This window comes from Rana temporaria, chromosome 10, assembly GCF_905171775.1.
Source record: "Rana temporaria chromosome 10, aRanTem1.1, whole genome shotgun sequence".
In the NCBI taxonomy this organism is placed as follows: domain Eukaryota; kingdom Metazoa; phylum Chordata; class Amphibia; order Anura; family Ranidae; genus Rana; species Rana temporaria.
This window is the reverse complement of record NC_053498.1, coordinates 11,799,130-11,823,753: the sequence shown is the minus strand read 5'-3', so window position 1 is coordinate 11,823,753 and position 24,624 is coordinate 11,799,130. Positions and strand designations below refer to the sequence as shown.

Genomic DNA, 24,624 nt, shown 5'->3' with positions numbered 1-24,624 from the left:
TCACACCGCGGGCACGGTCACGGAGCTACAGTAGGAGACAGATTATCTACGTTAGGCAGTCGGCAAGTGGTTAACACTGAGAACCGAGCGATCAAATACCACAGACCGCTTTCTGCTGAAAAAGGGTCTCGGGAGTGCAAAACGAATTGCCCTCCTGTGAGGAGAAGCTCAGCCAAACAAACCAAGGCTGGACTTCTCCTTTAAAGGAGTGTCCCCGCATTGTTCGCCATTTTGTAAATGTCCTGACTTTAGACTGATGAGACTGAAGTCTAGTGATTTTATTTTATTTACAATGATGCTATAAATTGAATTGAACTAAGTTTAGCAATAATTCACATTAGGATGAATGTAGGTTGGTGTGTAGGCTGCATGCTACTCATCCAGAGGCTCCTAAAACGGTAATTGGCTTTTAAAGCGGCACACAAGGGCTTTTTGCTACATTTATTAAGTGCAAAGGAGTGTAGCTTTATGGCATAGGAATCACATATTAATAAAATGATTTGGTGTTGATTGGTCACAGGTGGATCAAACTCTACAAGGTACATCCGCCTCATGTGCACCTTTAAGTGTCTGTAATAAAGTCGGAAGCATTAGTAGTACTTATGGTAACGTAAAGACATCCACCTCATGTTGCTATACAGAGAACTGCACTGCATCCATTCTGGCAGGTAAGAGAATATATAAAAATTTTAGGTACAATTTTCTTCGATGTTTACTTTGTGTTGACTGATTAGATTTATAATTGAATATGTTTTGTAATTATCTTTATATGTACTGGCTATGTCTGCACACTTTCGACCAGGAGCTTACACAAAAATCACTATCTTTCTTATATCCCCCAAGGGATCATCACATGCACTCTCTTCTTTCTTGTCTGTATACTCTGGCATAAGCTCCCAGCAATAACACTGCCCAGGGCTTTTTTTCAGGGGGGAACGCAGTTCTGGCACCTCCAGCACTGAATGTATGTAATGGCAAGGGGTGCTGTTGTGTGCTGCAGGGTCTATTGATTATGGCTGCTGGGGAAACTATCATGTCTGGAGGGGATCTAGAGTTGCATGAGGTTGGGGTATCTATTGTTACTGGGGGAGGGTAATTTGTTAGTGGGATGGATCTACTGTTGAGGGAGGGGGTCTATTGTTGCTGGTTGCTGGAGGGTCTATTGATGCTGGTTGCAGGGAGATCTGTTGTTGCTGCCAGGGGTCTATTGTTGCGGGTGATCCATTGTTGCTGAGGGGTCTATCGTTTTATGGATGCTGGAGGGTCTGCTGATGCTGGCTGCAAGGAATCTGTTGTTGCTGCTGGGGGGTATTTTGTTGCAGGTGATCCATTGTTGCTGGGGGATCTATTGTTTCTGGGGAGTCTATCGTTGCTGGGTTCTGGAGGGTCTGCTGATGCTTGCTGCAATGGATCTGTTGTTGTAGTGGGGGTATTTTGCTGCAGGTGGTACATTGTTGTTGGGGGATCTATTTTTGCTGAGGCATGGGATCTATTTTTCCTCTTTTCCTGTTATCATTAAAAAATTCCATACTAATTACTTAAAGGGGTTGCAAACCCTTGTGTTTTGTTCACCTTAATGCATCCTGGCAGTCACCGGCCCCCCAGCCCCCCTCATTTTACTTACCTGAGCCCTTTCATCTCCTTGGCGCGTCCCTGCTGTCCTCCTCACCATGGTGTCCTGGCTTTGATTGGATAGATTGATAGCAGGGCAGCTATTGGCTCCCACTGCTGTCAATCAAATCCAATGACGCAGGTGCCAGGAGGCGGGGCCGAGTCATACACTCGGCATCTATGCAATCAGGAGTGCGCCCGCAAGGTAACCCCCTCAGGAGGGCACTTCTCCTAGGGGGTTATCTAATGCAGGAGGAGCCGCTAGAGCCGCCAAGGGACGAGACTGTAATGCCACAATAGTTACTTGGTTCCGTATTCTCTAAAAGGGGCAGTACTGGGAGGTGGGTAGGGGTGTGGAATCAAGGAACGGTGCTTGGAGGTTGGTAGCAGTGGAGACAAGGGGTGACTGTCATAAACCATGAATCAGAACGAGACATAAGTACAGTTAATTCACACTTGTTTAATAATAAAAATAAAAAGGTGAACAGAGTAAGCGTAGTCAAAACATAGCCAGAGTTCAGTAACCGGATTGGGAAGTTGGCCAAGCCAATGTCCAAGAGCCAGCGATAAAGGTAGACATACAGCAAGCAGGACCTGTAGCCAGAGGGATCATCAGTCAAGCAGGTCTTCAACAGGAACGCAGGAGAAAGTCTCTTGTGATGTTAACACAGGCGAAGGCAAAGAGCAAATGAACTGGAAGGCTTTAAGTAGGCAGAGCTGATGAGCGGGATCATCTACAGGTGGATCACTGTGGAGAGATGGGAGCTGGCAATTAGCTGACAGCTGAGCTGCCAGCACAGAGAAGGAAGGGCTGAGCCCAGCCCTGACAGTGACTCAAAAAGAGGGAATTCCTGCGCCTATTCTCTACAAAAGAATTTGAATCCTGGGTGTCACTGAAGGGTGACCGCTGACAACAAGCAGAGCCAAACGCAATACAGAATTACAGAGAAGGAACATAATCTAACAGCCTATGGGTCAAGGAAGGTGTCTAAAAAGCATTGTCAAAGTTATAGCTGAGGTCAGAGCAGACAACAGGCAAAGATGGGAAATGGGGCTTAAAGCGGGAGTTCACCCATTTGTAAAAAAAAAAAATTTCTCCCCTTAGCTTCCTGCTCGTTCGGTCTAGGGGAATCGGCTATTTGTATTAAAATATGAGCAGTACTTACCCGTTTTCGAGCTGCATCTTCTTCCGTCGCTTCCGGGTATGGGTCTTCGGGAGCGGGCGTTCCTTCTTGATTGACAGGCTTCCGACGGTCGCATCCATCGCGTCACTCGTAGCCGAAAGAAGCCGAACGTCGGTGCGGCTCTATACTGCGCCTGCGCACCGACGTTCGGCTTCTTTCGGAAAATCGTGACGCGATGGATGCGACCGTCGGAAGCCTCTCGGAAGCCTGTCAATCAAGAAGGAACGCCCATTCCCGAAGCCCATACCCGGAAGCGACGGAGAGGATGCATCTCGTAAACGGGTAAGTACTGCACATATTTTAAAATAAATAGCCGATTCCCCTAGTAAAAACGAGCAGGAATCTAAGGGGGAAAAGTGCCCTCTAAGGGTGAACCCCCGCTTTAAGTTATATAGATTGTTTCCCTAACCATTTTCTATGGACATTTATGTTTAGTTCACATGCTGCCATCTAGTAACCCTTTGTGGTATGCATTTGTATTTTCTATGATCCTTTCTCTGATGTATGACACACTTCCTTTGTATGTAATGCTCCACTCCTTCTTCCTGAGATTGTACTATCTGTGTAATGGAGGCAGCTAACAGGCCACATGTAACAGGGCACATGTATTCTGCATAGTAAGCTACAGACAATATAATTTTTTGACCACATAAGTACCACAACCCATTCATCTAAAAGCACCTCTGCGAATAGAATCGGTACTTGGTGAGTTAAGCTATCTGATGAGGATTGTCTTCAGTGATTATATCTTCTTATACAGGCCAGGCATAGAGGTCTCACAAGGGATAAATCGCTTCACAACAGTCGGAGTCAGAATAGGAACCAAGGGACCAAAGAATAGTCCATAGCAAGAATAATCTATTAGCAGGGAGTGCCAGACATGTGGAATCACAAATATTTGAACTGGCACTCCTTACATTTTCTCAGCCTAATTTACGCAATCATGCTTGAGGTCAGGAGTGCAGCAACAGAGTGACTATGCCGTGGTACTGAGTTTCATCCAGCAGATGGCAGAGGATGCCATCTGATCATTACAATAGCATAGTACTTTCCTTCTATTGGTGACCGCATCTGAAAGTAATGTATTTTTTCCTACAGTGCGATAGGCACATTCGTCTTTAATCTTCTGCAATCATTTGCTTGATAAAGAATCATTCATCTTTTTCCGTATACACCTTTCTTTTCTTCTGAAAAAAAAATAAAAAATAAAGTTTAGAGTCATAATGCTTGGATCCACCATCTAGATCAGACTTTCTTAATATTTTCATCCCAGAGAAAAACCTTGAAAAAATGTTTTGATCTCAGGGAACCTCTGCTAAAAAATGACTAAAGCTACAAATCATGAGCATGATGGAAGAATGCTCCTTGTACTTGAGGTCATTGGGAAGGATTCTCCCCTTACAGATCATTAACAACTTCCGGACCGCCGCACGCTAGACATGTGCACACTGAAATATTTTGTTTTGGAATTCGTTTTCGTCCGAAAAATAAATTCATTTAGTTACTCCAGAAATTTGTTTTTGATCTATTTCGTTTTTCGTAAAAAAAATGCAATCGTCCGAAAATCCGAATGAATTAAGCTTGAATCTGTCAGGCTTATGGTGTCTGTCGCATGTTCTAAGAAGATTCGACGGAGCAGCGAAAACTTACGACGCGGCAATCGTACATTTCTGGTCGAATGTTCCGCCTACAAGCTATAGTAGAATTCTAATGTTGTATGACACTAGAAATAATTATATTTATAAATTATTATTACTAGTCAACCAACATTAGAATTCTTCTATAGCCTATGGGCGGGGCATTTGACCATAAGACCCGGTTCACACTGGGGCTCAGCCGCCTGGCGTGTCGCGTCCCATTTAATGCAATGGAACCGTTCTAATAGGAGCGAAGCAAGTCGCTCCGACTTAGAAAAAAGGTTCCTGTAGTATTTCGGGGGCGGCTCGGGGCGCTCTGCATTGACTTCTATACAGAATTCATTTTGCGAATCGCCTCTGAAGTCGTCCTCAGGACGACTTGCAGAGTCGCCCCCGAAGTCGTGCCGGCGATCGTTTGTTTTAGCTACTTCGTCAAATCTTCATGTCGAATCTTTTCTCTCTATGTCAAATCTTTTCCTTCTATGTCAAATCTTTTCTCTCTATGTCGAATCTTTTCTCTCTATGTCGAATCTTTTCTCTCTATGTCGACTCTTCTTCACGTCTCTATAATGTCGAATCTTTTCTCTCTATGTCGAATCTTTTCTCTCTATGTTGAATCTTTTCTCTCTATGTCGAATCTTTTCTCTCTATGTCGAATCTTTTCTCTCTACGTCGAATCTTTTCTCTCTATGTCGAATCTTTTCTCTCTATGTCGAATCTTTTCTCTCTATGTCGAATCTTTTCTCTCTATGTCGAATCTTTTCTCTCTATGCCGACTCTTCTTCATGTCTCTATAATGTCAAATCTTTTCTCTCTATGTCGAATCTTTTCTCTTTATGTAGAATAATATTGGACTAATAGAGTTAAGGTTAGGCACATTTGTTTATGTCGGATCTTTCGGTTTTCACTTTCTGCGCTTTCGTTATCGACAAAAATGCATTCGGACGAAAACGAATGCACATGTCTACTGCACGCCAATATATAAGTCGGCTGTTTAAAGAGGGAAATCTTTGTTATGGCAGCAGCTAGCGTCATTGCTCTTAAAGGGACATTTTTTTATTTTTCAAATACTTTTTTTTTTAATTGCATTTTAGTGTAAATATGAAATGTGAGGTATTTTTGACTTCAGATCTCATATTTAGGAGGACCTGTCATGCTTTTTTTTCTATAACAGGGGATGTTTACATTCCTTGTAATAGGTATTACCGTAAAGTGACACTTTTTTTTTTTGTAAAAAAAAAAAAACAGGCTAAAAAAATTTAAATAAATAAGAAAAAATTACACCAAGCTCGCGTGCAGAAGCGAACGCATACGTGAGCAGCGTCCACATATGAAAACTGTGTTCAAACCACACATGTGAGGTATCGCCGCGATCGGTAGAGCGAAAGTAATAATTCTAGCCCTAGACCTCCTCTGTAACTCAAAACATGCAACCTGTAGAATTTTTTAAACGTTGCCTATGGAGTGTTTATCGCCATTCCACGAGCGGGTGCAATTTTAAAGCGTGACATGTTGGGTATTAATTTACTCGGCTTAACATTATCTTTCACAATATAAAACACATTGGGCTAATTTTACTGTTGTCCTATTTTTTAATTAAAAATATATATATTTTTCCCCAAAAAAAAGTGCGCTTGTAAGACCGCTGCACAAACACGGTGTGACAAAGTATTGCAACAACATTTTATTCTCTAGGGTGTTAGAAAACATTTATAATGTTTGGGGTTCTAAGTAATTTTCTAGCAAAAAATGTTTTTTTTTATTTTGAAAAGAACAAATCTCAGAAAGAGGTTCGGTCCTTAAGTGGTTAAAAAAAGATCAAATGTGTCAGTGGGAACTTATCTGAGAGCCAGAAATTGCTCATTGCTCAAGGAACCCCTAGCAACCCTGGTGAAGAAAGTCTGATCTACTGTAGATGATATTATTGAAACACCAATGGCCTGTGGGTTAGAACAGGGGTCTCCAAACATTCTAAACAGAGGGCCGGTTTATTGTCCTTCAGACTCTTGGAGGGCCAGACTTTGGACAGCGGTAGTGAAAATTTTCCTGGCATCAGTGGGAGTAAACATCCGATATTAGAGGAGAGGAATAGTGCCCCATTGCTGGTATCATAGGGAGGAATAGTGCCCCATTAGTGGTGTCAGTGGGAGAAATGGTGCTCCATTGTCAGTGTCAGATGGCAGAATAGTGTCTCGTATCATTGGGAGGGATAGTGCTCCAAGGGCCAGATAAAGGCAAACAAAGGGCCGCATCCGGCCCTCGGGCCGCAGTTTGGAGACCACTGGGTTAGAAGATACACCCTGCAAACAGCTTTTAAAAAAGCATAAATTTTTTTTTTTTAAGTACCATCTGTCAGCTCTGAACCCAATGGAGTGACATGTCCGACCTGCCAGTCGTCTTCCTCCAGTTGGTGTTACGAAGAAAAGACTGTTGACTGTACCGGAGAGGAGAAAGTATGTGCTCTTTACTCTACTGACATAGACGGTGAGTCTTTTTTGTTTTTAGGTCTGTTAAGTGTATACTATTGAAAATGTATTATTATACGTGTTTGATAAGTATTTTTTTTTTAAATAGGATTATTATTATTATTACAGGAAACAGGTCCTCCATTAGAGGCTGTGCCAACCAAAATATCTGCAGCACTCAGAAATATACGGTCAATGGAACAAACATTTCTTACCAGTCTACTTGCTATTGTGGAGGTATTCTATAATGTTGTAGAAAGGAATACAAACATGAAACCAACTATCTGCAATTTCTTGAACTAAGCCTACAGTTAACGAGAAAAATTGAAAAATAATCTCTTTCTCCTCCACTTCGTTTTAGCTTTTGAATACAGTGGAACCTTGGGGCCAGATCCACATACAATTAGAAAGGCGCAGCGTATGTGAGATACACTACGCCGCTGTAACTTACTTTTTAATTCTTTGAATCCACAAAGAATTCGCGCCGTAAGTTACGACGGCGTAGTGTATCTCTCGGCACGTAATTCAAATCGACGAGTAGGGGGCGGGTTTCATTTAAATGAAGCGCGTCCCCGCGCCGAATGAACGGCACATGCGCCGTCCCTAAATTTCCCGCCGTGCATTGCGCTAAATGACGTCACAACGGCGTCATTTTTTTAACTTAGACGTGAATTACGTCCATCCCTATTCACGGACGACTTACGCAAAAAAAAATAAAAAATTAAATTTCGATGCAGGAACGACGGCCATACTTAACAAGGCAAGTCTAACTATATGCCGCAAAATACCAGCTTTAAGTATACACCGGAAAAAGCCGACTAGAGACGACGTAAGAAAATGCGACGGCCGCGTGTACCTTCGTGGATCGTCGGAAATAGCTAATTTGCATACCCGACGCGGAAAACGACGCGAACTCCACCCAGCGGACGCCGAAGTATTGCATCTACGATCCGAAGGCGTACGAAGCCGTACGCCTGTCGGATCGAACCCAGATGCCGTAGTATCTTGGTTTGAGGATTCAAACTAAAGATACGACGCGGGAAATTTGAAAGTACGCCGGCGTATCAGTAGATACGCCGGCGTACTCTCTCTGTGGTTCTGGCCCTTGGTTTATAAGTAACGCAGTTAACAAGCATTTTGAAAGACGAGCATCTTTTTTTTTTTTTTTTCTGACTCGGTTTGCAAATGTTGTCTCGCAAAACAAGCAGAATTCAAGCTAATAGTGCCACATTGCTGGTATCATAGGGAGGAATAGTGCCCCATCAGTGGTGTCAGTGGGAGAAATGGTGCTCCATTGTCGGTGTCAGATGGCAGAATAGTGTCTCGTATCATTGGGAGGGATAGTGCTCCAAGGGCCAGGGTGTCTCTGAGTCTTTCTGAGGGTTTCTGAGGTCAGCCGAGGCTCTCCAGCGCCCCCCCCCACCTCTGGCCACATGCGATATTGCATGCCACAAGTCAACGCGGAACAAATTATTTTCGCTTCCATTGACTTCTATGGGGAAACTCGCTTTCATATGCGAGTGCTTTGGATTGCAAGAATTCTCCTGGAACGGATTATGCTCATAATCCAAGGTTCCACTGTACATTTTTGTTTAAAAGGTTTGACACATAAGGGCTTTGAGGGCTGTAAGAAGCTTCTTTTGGCTTATTTTTTTCTGATTTCCCTAGACTGTGTCTCAATGTTTCCATTTGTTAGCCCCATCATAATCCCAGGTAGGGTTGCAGAAGCTTCCCAAAGCAATCTGCACCATTTTGCATAATTTGTAGATCTTTATTAACCACTTTTTTGGGTGCTGGTTTGGATTCCCACTGACTTCAAAGGGACTTCTAGTTTGGAAATTCTGAGTTTCAACTGTTAACGAGTTTTAAAAATAATCTAACTTTTTCATAAATTCACTCCTCTGTAGATGATAGTAATATGGGAGTAAGGTGTAATTAAGAAACCTGTGTGACACCAATGAGAAGGTAAATGAGCCAGTAGAGGAAACCCTACCCTCTGCTTTCTCAGGGAACCCAACAAAGCCAATATTGTTTCTTCTTTGGCGGTCCTCCATGTCCCCCAATTTATCAGTGTGGGCAGTGATTTCTCTTTGCATAGTTTGTGCCGTACTTTCTAATGGACGGACAACGTCCTCCACGGCACTCATTATGTGTTCAGCTTCTGTGATACTCTCTCCGATATTTTGCACATCTTGCTTAATAAATGAAATTTCTGCCCTCATGCCATCTATATGCGCCGTCAGGGTGGTTTGGCATGTGAATATGGCCTCCATTATTTGCTTCAGGGAAGGTTCCCCTTCCCCCCACTGCTAGCGCTGGGTACCCTGGCTCCGTGTGGGGCAGCCTGTCTAATGAGAGGCCCCTTCTCAGCCCTCTGACCTGTGGGGCAGCGGGCTTACCTTGCTGGAGGTAGTGGGGGAATGAGCCTCTCTGCCCTGCTGTATGTTGTCTGGGTCCCATTCCATCTCCTCGTGGTGGCCGCCATCTTGGGATTCCCATGCAAAGTGTGACAAACAATCTGATACCGAATCCATGAGTGCTGGCCTGTATTTAACCATTTCCCACCGTTCCGTCCACTCCAGGGTGTATTAGGGTGTAGGTTTGGTGCAGGATCCGTGTCTCTGAAACTCAGGATGTCCGTAGGAGAATTTGTCCCAGCCGAAGCTCTCACTCAGCGCTGCTTACATGTCCGCCACTAGCTCCGCCTCTGGCTCACCCATTTTTAGTTTTATAAATGATCATGGAAGCAGTTTCCTGCAGGAGAAACTTGCCCTTGCTTTTACAGAATTCTAGGAGAGAGGTGAGTGAAATTTGTACTTGGCTAGTGAAAGACACTGATATATATTTTTTTTTCTAATTTAAGGCAATTCTAGTAACACCTATTGCCCAGACACCAACGTAACCTGTCCTTCTGGCACCATATGTGCAAGAGTTCAAACTCTAAGTACTGTTGGTAAGTTGAACAAGCATTTTCAATACTAGACTAACATCACTATGTGGAAAGACTTTTCATCTTTAATAAGCAATTGTGCTCTTTTACAGGTAGTGCAAGTTCTGAAATAAATAGGACCGCATGTTTACCAATATACCAGTGTGGAATCTCCAGTAGTGCCACCTTTCTCGGTGGCACATTAAGAATGATGACCATCTGTTCAACTAATAACTGCAATCTAAGTAATCCAACTTGTAAGTGACCATTTGCATAGTATACTATATCAGTTTCTGGGACATGGTATGCTTTTGAGTTGATTTTTTTTATGTTGAATTGAGAATTACATTTTTTTATATACTAACTCAGATGTCTGTAGCAATCTGCTCCTTTTAATAAAAAAAAAAGTAGAAAAAAATACTAAAATTACCATAGTACCAACTATCCATCCCATATAAGGAAGAGTAACATTCCAAGTTCATCCTGAAATTCTACAGCGTGATTGAAACGTAACTCCCTATTTTAAAAATCTTATTTTTTAATCATTATTTTTACAAAAAAAATGAATATGAGAAGAACACACATAACATGGAGTTTTATTTAAAATTCGATATGTGCACCAGCATTCGTACAGAATATTGAAGACTATGGGCCAGATTCACGTAGAAATGGGCTACGCTGCGGCGGCGTAACGTATCCCATTTACGTTACACCGCCGCAAGTTTACAGCGTAAGTGCCTGATTCACAAAGCACTTACCTGTAAACTTGCGTAAGTGCCTGATTCACAAAGCACTTACCTGTAAACTTGCGGCGGCGTAGCGTAAATCCGCCCGGCGCAAGCCCGCCTAATTCAAATGGGGCGGGACCATTTAAATTAGGCGCGTTCCCGCGCCGAACGTACTGCGCATGCTCTGTCCCTAAAAGGGCCGTCCCTAAAATTTCCCGACGTGCATTGCGCTAAATGACGTCGCAAGGACGTCATTGGTTTTGACATTAACGTAAATGGCGTCAAGCGCAATTCACGGACGACTTACGCAAACGACGTGAAATTTAAAAATTCGACGTGGGAACGACGGCCATACTTAACATTGGTTAGACCACCTAGAGGGCATGCTTAGTTTTACGCGACGTATATCTACGGAAACTACCTAAATTTAGAGCGACGGGCAAAGCGGACGTTCGTGAATCGGCATAAGTAGTCATTTGCATATTCTACGCCGACCGCAATGGAATCGCCACCTAGCGGACGGCCTAGAATTGCAGCCTAAGATCCGACGGTGTAAGTCACTTACATCTGTCGGATCTTAGGGCTATCTATGCGTAACCTGATTCTATGAATCAGGCGCATAGATACGACAATCGTATCTCAGAGATACGACGGCGTATCAGGAGATACGCCGTCGTATCTCTTTTGTGAATCTGGCCCTTGATTTTTATGCAAGATGGTGCTTCTCCACACTTTGCTATTATTGTTCGTGAATGGCTTGACTATAGTAATTCAGATAAACCTCTCTTTACCATATTACCCAAAATTATACCTTAACTTATGAATAACCAGGCGACATCCATAACAAATTATTTCAAAATCTTTATTTCACTACACAATCCTTCACAGATACAATTGCCACCCTGTTAGGAGATGATTGAAGGCATTGACCAAATTTCCCTCGTACCAGCGTGGCCATCCAAGATCCCAGTCGCAATGCGCCGACTCAAGGACCATAGCACTCCCTAACCGCGAAAACCAACACAACACATTACATACAATCCCAACATAATAGGGCGGGAGGGTGGGAGCTTCCTCTTCCTGTGCTGCCCACAACTAAACTGCAGACCTTCCCCCAAGCCCCTCCTACCGGGAAATATTAACTCTGGCCACCCCCTTCAAGCTGAAAATGTCCCTCCCTACTTTTTAACCCCTTCTTCGGTTTCCATGCCAGTCCTCTGCCTATACTCTGTATTTAGCTCCGGGCTTCTCTGAATGAACATTTTCCTGGGAGATGGTTGGGTGGACGTGGTCCGTGTGAGTGGCCGGCCAGAAGACCTGATTTAACACCCTGCTACTTTTTTCTTTGGGGTTGGTTGAAGGAACAAGTTTACTCTATGAAACCAAAGACTTTAGAATAACTTGAAGGGCAACTACGAGAAGTTATTTCTGCCATCAGTTCTCCATGTTATGTGTGTTCTTCTCATATTCATTATTTTGTAAAAATAATGATTAAAAACTAAATTATATGATTTTTATATTAAAACTAAACTACATTAGACATTGTTCGGCAACATTTGGTTTCACTAACCAAAAATATTCTTACAGTCAAGGATTGCCTCAATCATTTTCTCATTTATTTTAAATCCCACAGGGTCAAGTCTTAATTCAACAGTCAATGGGGTGACATGTCCTGCCTGTATGTCCAGTAATTCTGAATGGTGTACAGCGAAGACTATCATGGGATGCACTGGGAGTGAGACCGTGTGTATGGTCCACACCGAAAAACTGTTGGGTATGTCTACTGCGACTTTCCATTCCACTGATGTTTTAGCTGTATTATCATCAGTTGTTTATCATTATAAAATTTAACATTTTGTCATTTGTATATGAATTCTAAAGCAGTTCTTTTTTCCCTACAACAGGAACCCCATCTGTCATGCGTGGCTGTACTACTAGAAGTAACTGTTATCTTGGCCAACTATCTCACAGTGCTAAAGGATCTGAATTTGATTTTAAGTTTATCTGCCCTACAGGAGGTAAGTACAAATTGTATAACATACCTTATGTATGCTAGAGTGACTGCCTAAAGGTGCCTACAGATTCCGGTTGCAGCCTTCTAAACTGTACCAGATGAATGGTGGCATCTTTGAGCCCCCCACAAAGCCCTACACACGCACATTTTTATTGCCACATCACTAGACGTAACTGTTATCTTGGCCAAATATCTCACAGCGCAAACAGATCTGAATATGATGTTAAGTTTATTTGGTCTACAGGAGGTACTAAGTATGATAGGGTAGTTGTCTACAGGTGCTTACTTATACCTCATACACTGTACGAGGAGAATGGTGGTAGCTTCAAGCTTGCCACTAAGTTCCTCTTGGCACATCACTGTAAAGAACAGTCTACTAGGCCACTTGGCCACTAGGGATGTGTAGAAGGTAGGAAGGGAAGGTCAAGCTTTGAAACCATCAGGAAGTGCTGAAGTTTGGCCAGGGGGGTCTCACAAGACCCCCGGGAACCGTTCTAACGATCGGGACCGAAATGTCCGATTCTGGGTCACCTGATCGCTGTGATAACCTCAGTCACTGTGAAGTCCGCCCCTTGCGTTTTCTGTCTCTGTGAATAGACAAGAGAGATACATTGTATATTTCTCTGTCCTTGCAGAGAGAAAAAAAAATTGTGTGTAGAAAAACAAATAATAATAATAATAATTACAAAAAAATGTAATTAAAATGTAACAAAATACCTAGATCAAGGTTTGAGGTAGTGTTTGGGTCAATAGTCAAGGTCAGTATTTTTTGGACAGTATTTTTTAATTAGTATCAGTGTCAGTTTATTTTAGGTAGGATAAAATCAAAACAAAATGGGCACTATTGTTTCTGGGCTATACTACGGCTACGAACAACAACTAACATACACATATGTGGTATCTCTGCGATCCTCAGGAGAATTTATTTTGGGTTGTTGTTTGGTGGTAGGTTATGGTAGTAGCAATAAGTTTACAGCTAAATGTAAAAAATATATACCGTATATACTCGAGTATAAGCCGAGTTTTTCAGCACATTTTTTTGTGCTGAAAATGCCCCCCTCGGCTTACACTCGACTCACCTTTTTGAGCCTGATCTCCCAGACTTTAGGGACCCATTACCGGCTGTTGTAGGTCCCCTGGGTCCCAAACTTGGCACACATGTAGCCCCACTCTTCCTCTATAAGAGTGCAAAGTTTGTTGTCCAGGGGACCTAAGGCCGGGGAGCACCGATTTTCCAATGCCGGGCACCCCTTCCATAGACTCCCATGTTAAATGGTAAATTCTCCGGTGACTCCGGAACGTGGCACACATGTAGCCCCATTTCTCCTCTACAAGTGTGCAAAGTTTGTTGTCTGGGGGACCTATGGCTGGGGAGCACCGATTTTTCAAAGCCGGGCACCCCTTTCATAGACTCCCATGTTAAACGTCAGTCTAGTCATGGACACAGTGAGGCATGGGCACAGTGAGGCATGGGCACAGTGAGGCATGGGCACAGTGAGGCATGGGCACAGTGAGGCATGGACACAGTGAGGCATGCACATGGACACAGTGAGGCAAAGTGAGGCACAATGAGGCATGCAGATGGACACCCTAGGCTTATACTCGAGTCAATGCGTTTTCTCATAGCTAGATTCAGAAAGATTTACGCCGGCGTATCAGTAGATACGTCAACGTAACTCTGAATCTGCGCTGTCGTAAGTTTAAGTGTATTCTTAAACTGAGATACACTTAAACCTAGCTAAGATACGACAGCCTGCGCTGTCGTATCTTAGGGTGCAATATTTAGGCTGGCCGCTAGGTGCCGCTTCCGTTGAGTTCGGCGTAGAATATGTAAATGACTAGATACGCCTATTCACGCCCGTCGCAGTAAAGATACGTCGTTTACGTAAGGCGTTTTCAGGCGTAAAGTTATTCCATCAAATAGCTGGACTAGTCAATGTTAAGTATGGCTGTCGTTCCCGCGTCGAAATGTGAACATTTTACGTTGTTTGCGTAAGTCGTCCGTGAATAGGGCTGGACGTAATTTACGTTCACGTCGAAACCAATACGTCCTTGCGGCGTACTTTGGAGCAATGCACACTGGGATATGTACACGGACGGCGCATGACGTTCGTAAAAAATGTCAATCACGTCTGGTCTCCCCCCATTAACATAAAACACGCCCCCTCATCCTAATTTGAATTAGGCGCGCTTACGCCGGCTCCATTTACGCTACGCTGCCGTAAGTTAGGAGGCAAGTACTTTGTGAATACAGTACTTGCCTCTCTGACTTAAGGCGGCGTAGCGTAAATACGATACGCTACAGCCGCCTTAAAGTTGCGGCGCTCTCTCTGAATCCAGCTAATATTTTTTTGTGGTAAAATTAGGGGCCTCGGCTTATATTCGGGTCGGCTTATACTCGAGTATATACGGAATATATATTTTTTACTATTTTAGGCCAGTTTTCCTTTGATAATAAAAACAAATAACAAATCTGAAGAAATACATTACCATTTACCACTAAAATTAATCAATTTATCTGAACATTTTTTGTATAATCCACCTGGATGCAAAAAATAGTTGCATTGATATGTATGGTTTTACTAACACACGTCAAAGTTGCAAACTTGGGCTTAGGCGTTAAGATTTGTTTTACCCTTAGGTGCAAAGGGGCTGAGCAAAAGACTAATGCCGCGTACACACGGTCGGAATTTCCGACAACAAATGTTCGATGTGAGCTTGTTGTCTGAAAATCCGACCGTGTGTAGGCTCCATCGGACATTTGCTGCCGGAATTTACGACTACAAAAATTTGAGAGCTGGTTCTCAATTTTTCCTGACAACAGAAGTTCTTGTCGGAAACAGTTCAACGCACAACAAATAGACGCATGCTCGGAATCATTGAACTCTTTTTTTCTCAGCTCGTTGTGGTGTTGTACGTACAAAACACCACATTCTTGATGTTCGGAATTTCCGACAACATTTGTGTGGCCGTGTGTATGCCAGACAAGTTTGAGCCAACATCCGTCGGAAAAAAAATCCACGTGTTTTGTTGTTGAAATGTCCGATCGTGTGTACGCGGCATAAGGCTTCAAAAATGTGCCCTCACTCTATCTTTTTTTTATTTTTATTCCTCAATTGTAGGCTATAACATCTCATGCATGGAGTGTATGGACTCAACCAACTGCACAGGAAATAGTGTCACCTGCCCTACTGGCTCTGTCTGTGCAACCTCATATACAGAATCCAATATAGGTGAGTTACATTTTCAAGAGCTTCTTTCAATAAAGTGCTAATTCTACTACGCACCACACGAACTAGAGGAGATTCCAGCAGAATCTAAGGCCCGGATTCACAAAGCACTTGCGCCGATATATCTCAAGATACGCCGCGTAAGTGCAAATATGCGCCGTTGTATCTGTGCGCCGGACCCACAAACTAATAGGTAGATTCAAGTAGATGTGCCTAAACTTGCGGCGGCGTAGCTTAGTCTGTTTAGGCTACGCCGCCGTAAGTTAGCTAGGCAAGTACATGATTCACAATGTACTTACCTGCTAAGTTACGGCGGCGTAGCCTAAATCGGCGGGCGTAAGGGCGCCTAATTCAAATGTGTTTGAGGGGGGCGTGTTTTATGTCAATGGGGCTTGACCTTACGTTTTTTACGTTTTTTGCGAACTGCGCATGCGCCGGGCGCCTACATTTCCCAGTGTGCATTGCGGCTAAGTACGCCGCACGGGCCTATTGATTTCGACGTGGACGTAAACGACATAAATTCCGATTCATGGACGACTTACGCAAACAACGTAAAAAATTTGAATTTCGAATCGGTAACGGCGGTCATACTTAACATTACTATTCCATTAGGGCTAAGCTCTAACTTTAGGCGGCATATCTCTAACGTAAACGGCGTAAAAGTACTGCGTCGGCCAGGCGTACGTTCGTGAATCGTCGTATCTACTCATTTACATATTCTACGCCGACCGCAATGGAAGCGCCACCTAGCGAGCATCCGAAATATTGCGCCGTCCTCTCTTAGATATTTTTAAGCGTATCTCTGTTTGAGCATACACTTAAACATAAGTCGGCTTAGATTCTGAGTTAGGTCGGCTTATCTACTGATAAAACAGCCTAACTCTTACTGAATCTACCTATAAGATACGCCTAAAAATAGGCTTCATCCCGCCGTCGTAACTTGCCTACGCCGGCGTAGCGTGGGCACATATTTAGGCTGGACGCATGGTGGCGCTCCCAATGATCAGCCATTTAAATATGCAAATGAGGAAAATACGGCGATTCAAGAACGTATGTGCGCCCGACGCAGGCTACGAGTGGTGCGCGTAAGTTGTACGTCCGGCGTAAAGTTAAGCCCCATAAAGGAGGTGTAACCCAGCAGCAGACATGCAAAGGTCTGCACCAAGGAATACAAGCCGGCGTATTTTACGTAGTTTACATTTGACGTGAGTCTGGCTGGGCGTAGGATACGTTCATGGCGTAGGCAGTGATCCGGCGTATCTTAGGCAGTTGTTCCGATGTGGTTGTGAGCATGCACAGGGGGATGCGTCCACGCCACGACGCATGCGCAGTTCATTAAATGTACTTGTCTGGCGCTCGGACCATCATTTGTATGGGGTCACGCCTCATTTGCATGGGTTTGCATGGGTCAAGCCCACTTCCACCTACGCCGGCCTGCGCCTTCGAAACCTACGCCGCGCCGAGGCAGCGTTGGGAGCACTGGCTTCCTGAATTCCATGCTTGCCTCTCTGCGCTGTTTTGGCATGGCGTACAGCGTTTGCGTTACAGCGGCGTAATGTGCGCCCAACTCTCTGTGAATCCGGGCCTAAGTCTTCTTCCGAGGTACGGCGGCTGCTAAAGGCAGTAGACCATTTCAGATACAAGTCAAAAGATCAATGGGTAGATTCACGTAGGGGCGCTTAAAATTAGGACGGCCTAGCCTACTCTTTTTAGGCTACACCGCCGAAAATTATTTAGGTTAGAAGTGATTCTCAAACCACTTACCTTCAAATTTTCGGCGGCGTAGCCTAAAACAAGTGGGCGTAAGCGCGCCTAATTCAAATGACTGGGAGGGGGGCGTGTAGTATTGAAATACACTGCGCATGCGCCGGGCGACTACATCTCCCAGTGCGCATTGCGGCTAAGTAGGCCGTACGGGCCTATTGATTTCGACGTGTACGTAAACGACGTAAATCCCGATTCGTGGACGACTTGCGCAAACGACGTAAAAAATTCGAACCTCGCAGCGGGAACGGCGGCCATACTTAACATTGTTATTCCACCTCATAGGTGGAATAACTTTAGGCGGCCTATCGCGTACGGAAACAACGTAACTCGACGGTGTAGGCCCGGCGTACGCTCGTAAATCGTCGGGAATCGGCGTATCCCCTCATTTACATAATCTAGGCCGGCCGCAATGTAAGCGCCATCTAGCGGCCAAAATAAACATTGCAACCTAAGATAGAATGGCACAAGCCAGCCTATCTTAGGTATGTTTAAGTGTATCTCTGTTTAAGAATACACTTAAACATAGGCCGGCTTAGATTCAGAGTTAGGTCGGCTTATCTGTAGATAAGCCGGCCTAACTCTTTGTGAATCTACCTACAAGAGTCAGGATTTCATGGTTGATTTCCAATGCTGTGGCAGGACCCCTCCTCATTACTATGCAGATGGGTCAAAAGGAAAACTAAATTAGGATATTATTTCCATGTCTTGACGTTTCATATAATTTATATATGTATAGGGAAATGTATAGTAAATTTATTTATTTCAAATAATTAACAGGTGGATCAGTTTCTAACAAGACAGTCATCAGGTCATGTGCACCTTTAGGCCAGTGTGGCAGAATTGGATCTGTTAGCTCCCCTTATGGTAACATAAAGATGTCTTCTTCATGCTGTGCTTTTGACAACTGTTCTTCATCCATCCTGACAGGTAATAAATGTACTTACATGCACCACACACACACACATTAGTGGGCCTTATTTGTTAAAGCAAGGGTGTAGAACTCATTGTTTTTTTTTATCGTGACTGTGACATTATGGCGGACACTGTTGACACATTTTTGGGACCATTGTCATTTTTACAGCGATCAGTGCTATAAAAATGCACTAATTACTGTGAAAATGACACTGGCAGGGAAGGGGTTAACCACTAGGTGGCGCTGAAGGGGTTAAGTGTGCCCTAGGGAGTGATTCTAACTGTCAGGCCTCGTACACACGAGGTCTGAAGGACCGTTTTCATCGGTCCAAACCGATCATGTGTAGGCCCCATAGGTTATTTAACCATAGGTTAAAAAAATGGCAACTTGCTTTAAAATTTAACCGATGGATTGCTAACCGATAGGTCAAAACCAATCGTTAGTAGGCACAACCATCGGTTAAAAATCCACGCCGGCTCAGAATCAAGTTGACGCATGCTTGGAAGCATTGAACTTTGTTTTTTTCAGCACGTCGTTGTGTTTTACGTCACCGCGTTCTGACGCGATCATTTTTTTAACTGATGGTGTGTAGGCGCGACGGACCATCAGTCAGCTTCATAGGTTAACCTAGGACAACGGTCCTTCAGACCGTTGTCCTCTGGTTAACCTATCGTGTGTACGAGGCCTTAGGGTGAGGAGCCACCAGTGACATGTAACTGATCACTGTTCCCAATCACAGGGAACAGTAGATCACTGATGTGTCACTAGGCAGAACAGGGGAAATGCCTTGTTTACAAAGGCATCCCCCTGTTCTGTCTTTGCCGACCAAAAAAACGCGGGCCACCCCGGGAACATAGAGTTCCCGGGACCCGCGGGCGCAGTCACGAGGCACGTGCACGCTCCCGCTGGGCGGCAGATTTAAAGGGACGTACAGGTACGCCCATTTGCCTGCCCGTGCCATCGTTGTGTGGCAGTCGGCAAGCGGTTAACCATTCCCTACTTTATCCAAAATCAAAAATCACTCAATAAAAAATAAATAAATAAATAGCTTTACACTTTAAGGGCCCTTTCACACGGAGCGGATCCGTAATTGATCCGCCCCGTGTGTGTCCGTCGGCTCAGCGGGGATCCTCCATAAATCCCCGCTGAGCTGTCGGCGGACAGGGCGGTCCCCGCACACTGTGAGACCGCCCTGTCTTTGCTCTGCTCTTCTCTATGGGGAATAGGATGACTACAGACCGTGTGTCCGTATTTATCCGATTGGTTTCCGCCAGATGGAAGAAAAATAGGGTTTTCTTCCGTCTGAAAAAGCGGAACTTTGCGGACGCGGATCGTTACGGACGTTAGCGGATGCATCATCCGCTAACGTCTGCAATCCCATAGGGAACCATTACAAGTCCGTAAACGACCCTAAGGCCTCATTCACACGACGGACCGTTCAGGTCCGCCTATCAGTTTTGACAGCGGACCTGAACGGCCGCTCCATGCAATCCTATGGAGCGTCGGATGTCAGCGGAGACATGTCCACTGACATCCGACCCTATCCGATCCGCTAAAAACAGACGTATGAGGCCTCGTACACACGACAGAGATTCTCGGCAGAATTCGCCGAGAAACTCGGTCAAAACCCGGATTCTGCCGAGAATCTCTGTCGTCTGTACAGTTTTGGCTCGATGGAGCCGCCGAGGAGCTCGACGAGAAAATAGAGAACATGTTCTCTATTTTCTCGTTGGCCGCGTTGTTCTATAGGAGAAGGCGGCCCGCCGAACTCCTCGGCGGCTTCATCCCAAAACGAGACGAGGAACTCAAAGTGCCAAGCACGTCGAGTTCCTCTGTCGTGTGTACGGGGCCTGAGGGGCACGTCCCCATCCGTCCATGCAGATTGGATCGGGTAAGGCCCCTTTCACATTAGCGGACCGTTCGTCCGCTTTTTACAAGTCCGGATGTAATGCATCCCTATGGGATCGCGTCCGTTAGCGGATGGAGCATCCGCTAACGTCCGAAACCATCCACGTCCGTCAGGATTCGGTTTTTCGGACGGAAGAAAACCCTATTTTTCTTCCGTCCGGCGGAACGGATCGGATGAAGACGGACACACGGTCCGTCTGCATCCGATTCCCCATAGGGAGAGTGGAGAAGAGACAGGGCGGTCTCTGCACAGTGTGCGGGGACCGCCCTATCCGCCGACAGCTCAGCGGGGATTACGGATGCTCCCCGCTGAGCCGACGGACACACACGGAGCGGACACAAAAACGGTCCGCTCCGTGTGAAAGAGGCCCCTTCTTAAGCCCCATTCACACGAGGCGGACTCCGTTCCTACGGAGTCCGCCTGCTCCTGCCAGCTCAGCGGGAGATCAGTCCGAAGATCTCCGCTGAGCCGACGGATGACAAGCTTCTCTCTGCTCACTGAGCGGGGAGGGGTATGTCGAGCGCCGCTGTCTCCTATGGAGCGATCTGATGAAAACGGACAGCATGTCCGTTTTCATCAGATCGGCCTCTCTTTTGTGGCATCATTTGGTGGTATCTACGAGCAAGAGACATCAGAATGATAAATACTTGCCTGCATACTTGAAAGTAAATAATTGCCAAGAATAAATGTTTCCTGTACCAAGATGACTTTACTGTAACTCCAGAGAGAAGCTGCTCTCCCGAATTTGACTTTTTGAAATTCATTATTGAATATCTATTTTTTATTTCAAAGTGCCATCTGTCAGCCCTCAACCCAACGGAGTGACCTGTCCCACCTGCCAATCATCTTCCTCTGGCTGGTGCTATGATGAGCAAACCGTGGAATGTACCGGAGAGGAAAACGTGTGCGTTCTCTATTCTACAAACATAAATGGTAAGCAATTCTATGTTGATTTTAACCACTTAAGACCCGGACCAAAATGCAGCTAAAGGACCAGGCCCCTTTTTGCAAATCGGCACTGCGTCGCTCTAACTGACAATTGCGTGGTCGTGCGATGTGGCACCCAAACAAAATTGGCGTCCTTTTTTTCCCCACAAATAGAGATTTCTTTTGGTGGTATTTGATCACCTCTGCGGTTTTTATTTTTTGCGCTATAAACAAAAATAGAGCGACAATTTTGAAAAAAATGCAATATTTTTTACTTCTTGCTATAATAAATATCCCCCAAAAATATATAAAAAAATCATTTTTTTTCTCAGTTTAGGCCGATACGTATTCTTCTACCTATTTTTGGTAAAAAAAATCGCAATAAGCATTTATCGGTTGGTTTGCGCAAAATTTATAGCGTTTACAAAATAGGGGATAGTTTTATTGCTTTTTTATTGAAATTTTTTTTTACTACTAATGGCGGCGATCAGCGATTTTTTTCGCGACTGCGACATTATGGCGGACACTTTGCACAATTTTGACACATTTTTGGGACCATTGGCATTTTCACAGCAAAAAATGCATTTAAAATGCACTGTTTACTGTGAAAATGACAGTTGCCGTTTGGGAGTTAACCACAAGGGGGCGCTGAAGGGGTTATGTGTCACCTAATGTGTGTTTACAACTGTAGGGGGGTGTGGCTGTAGGTGTGACGTCATCGATTGTGGATCCCTATAAAAGAGATCACACGATCAATGACACCGCCACAGTGATCAACGTACATATACGTTGATGTGCCCAGCCGTGCCATTCTGCCGACGTATATCGGCGTTAGGCGGTCCTTAAGTGGTTAAACCAAATTTTGGTTAAGTAAAAAGAAAATGTTTGCCAACAAAGAAATGCCGCGTATACGCGACCGGTTTTTCTATCGGAATAAACTCTGACGGGTTTTTCCCGATGAAGTTCCGCTCAAGCTGTCTTGCATACACACAGACACACCAAATTCTGACCGTCAAAAAACGCGGTGACGTACAACACTCCGACGAGCCGAGAAAAACGAAGTTCAATGCTTCTGAGCATGCGTCAAATTGCGTCAAATTTCCGATTCTGTCTGAGAAAAAGAGAACATGTTCTCTTTCTAAGTCTGTCGGAATTTCCGACGGAAAAAGTCCGATGGGGCATACACACGGTCGGAAAATCCGATGAAAAAATTCCGTCTGGCGTTTTCATCGAAAATTCCGAATGTGCGTACGCGACATTAGAAATGTTGTTACTGTTGACTGTCTTTTGTTCTCAACAGGGAGCTTGTCATCGGTTCGAGGATGTGCCAGACGTACATGTGGAAGTGAGAGATACAAAGTCAATGGAACAGGAATTACTTACACATCTAACTGTTATTGTGGAGGTAAAACTTATGAATGAATGCATCTGGAATCCATGGCCCGGATTCAGATAGATTCGTCTGTCTATCTGCGGGCGTAACGTATCTCAGATACGTTAAGCCGCTGTAACTTTGGGCGCAAGTTCCGTATGCAGAAAGAACTTGCGCCCTTAGTTACGGCGGCGTAACCTATGTGTGGTGGCGTAAGCCCGCCTAATTCAAATGGGGATGTTGTGGGCGTGTTTTATTTAAATTTATGATGACCCCGGGTATTTTACGTTTTTTGTGAACGGCGCATGCGCCGTCCGTGAAATATCCCAGTGTGCATTGCTCCAAAGTACGCCGCAAGGACGTATTGGATTCGACGTGAACGTAAATGACGTCCAGCCCTATTCGCGAACGACTTACGCAAACGACGTAAAATTTTCAAAACTCGGCACGGGAACGACGTCAATACTTAACATTAGCTACGCCTCATATAGCAGGGGTAACTATACGCCAAAAAAAAGCCTAACGTAAAAGACGTAAAAAAATGCGCCGGCGGGACGTACGTTTCTGAATCGGTGTAAATACTTTGGGCCAGATTCACAAAGGTTAGCGGATCTTTAGATCCGTGTAACCTATGTGTTTTAAGATCCGCCCTCGCAAGTTTGTGAGGAAAGTGTCAAATTCACAACACACTTACCTCCAAACTTGCGACGGCGGATCCTAACTCCCCCAGCGGAATTCAAATTCCGCGGCTAAGGGAGTGTCATATTTAAATCAGGCGCGTTCCCGCGCCGATTTAAATACGCATGCGTCGTCCGGGGAATTTCCCGGCGTGCATTGCTCCCACTGACGTCAATAGGACGTCAGTGGTTGCGACGTGAGCGGGACTTGCGACGCGCGTGTTCGTGAATCGGCGTACGCAAACGACGTAGGAAATTTCAAAATCGACGCGGGAACGACGGCCATACTTAACAATACTTACCCCTGCTTTTAGCAGGGGTAAGTATACGACGGGTACCGCGCTACGGAAACGACGTAAGAACACAGCGTCAGGTCCGCGTACGTTCGTGAATTTCGCGTATCTCGCTGATTTACATATTATTCAGTGTAAATCAGCGGGAACGCCCCCGGCGCCATTTTTAAATCCAAAAAAAGATCCGACAGTGTAACACTGTCGGATCTAGCCCTATCTATGCGTAACTGGTTCTATGAATCAGGCGCATAGATAGGACCAGTAAAAATCAGAGATACGATGGTGTATCTGAGATACTCCATCGTATCTCTTCTGTGAATCTGGCCCCTAATTAGCATATTCCTCGCGTAACTATACGGAAGCGCCACGTAGCGGCCAGCGTAAATATGCATCCTAAGATACGACGGTGTAAGACACTTACGCCGGTCGGATCTTAGGGAAATCTATGCGTAACTGATTCTCTGAATCAGGTGCATAGTTACGACGGCCCGCTCTGGAGATACAACGGCGTATCTCGTATCTGAATCCGGCCCTGTGAGCCGACAAAAAGGGTTTTAGATACACTTGTAAGGGGGTGTTGGCGCCATTGTCAGTCTGGCGAAAAGGTGGTATGATCCCCATTGATAAATAGTGTGTTACGTAAAAGAGTGGGAGGAGTTTGGGCAGAAAGTTGTGAGGACAAAAAATGGGACTGTGAAGCTGTCCCACATGGGACCTGATGGAATCCTTCCTTTAGAGATGTAGCGCTTCCAATGATTGGTATTCTTCAGCTGGGGGATACCTGGAGAGGTCCTGGTGCCCTGAATTGGAGGGGGTAAGGGACAAGACATAGAGTGCCCAACCTCGTAAAGTGCCAAAAACTGCTACGAAAATTGGTGAGAAGCTGTATGCCCTGAAATCGTGTGCCTTAGGCCCCATTCACACCTCCGCGACAAAACGCCCGACGCCGGACGCTCGTGCCGCTGGAG

The 24,624-nt window shown here is 44.8% G+C and overlaps 1 protein-coding gene across 1 annotated transcript in view; it reads left to right on the top strand.

Moving 5' to 3' along the window:
- LOC120916321 (G surface protein, allelic form 168-like) overlaps positions 1 to 24,624 on the top strand; it is a 92,679-nt gene that overhangs the window by 8,623 nt on the left and 59,432 nt on the right. Inside the window, exons 3-13 of the mRNA XM_040327226.1 lie at positions 521 to 668; positions 6,776 to 6,916; positions 7,027 to 7,134; positions 9,761 to 9,850; positions 9,940 to 10,083; positions 12,188 to 12,328; positions 12,459 to 12,572; positions 15,691 to 15,801; positions 18,343 to 18,492; positions 21,180 to 21,320; positions 22,615 to 22,719. Of these exons, the coding sequence (XP_040183160.1) occupies positions 521 to 668; positions 6,776 to 6,916; positions 7,027 to 7,134; positions 9,761 to 9,850; positions 9,940 to 10,083; positions 12,188 to 12,328; positions 12,459 to 12,572; positions 15,691 to 15,801; positions 18,343 to 18,492; positions 21,180 to 21,320; positions 22,615 to 22,719 (1,393 nt within the window). The remainder of the gene's footprint in view (positions 1 to 520; positions 669 to 6,775; positions 6,917 to 7,026; positions 7,135 to 9,760; positions 9,851 to 9,939; positions 10,084 to 12,187; positions 12,329 to 12,458; positions 12,573 to 15,690; positions 15,802 to 18,342; positions 18,493 to 21,179; positions 21,321 to 22,614; positions 22,720 to 24,624) is intronic.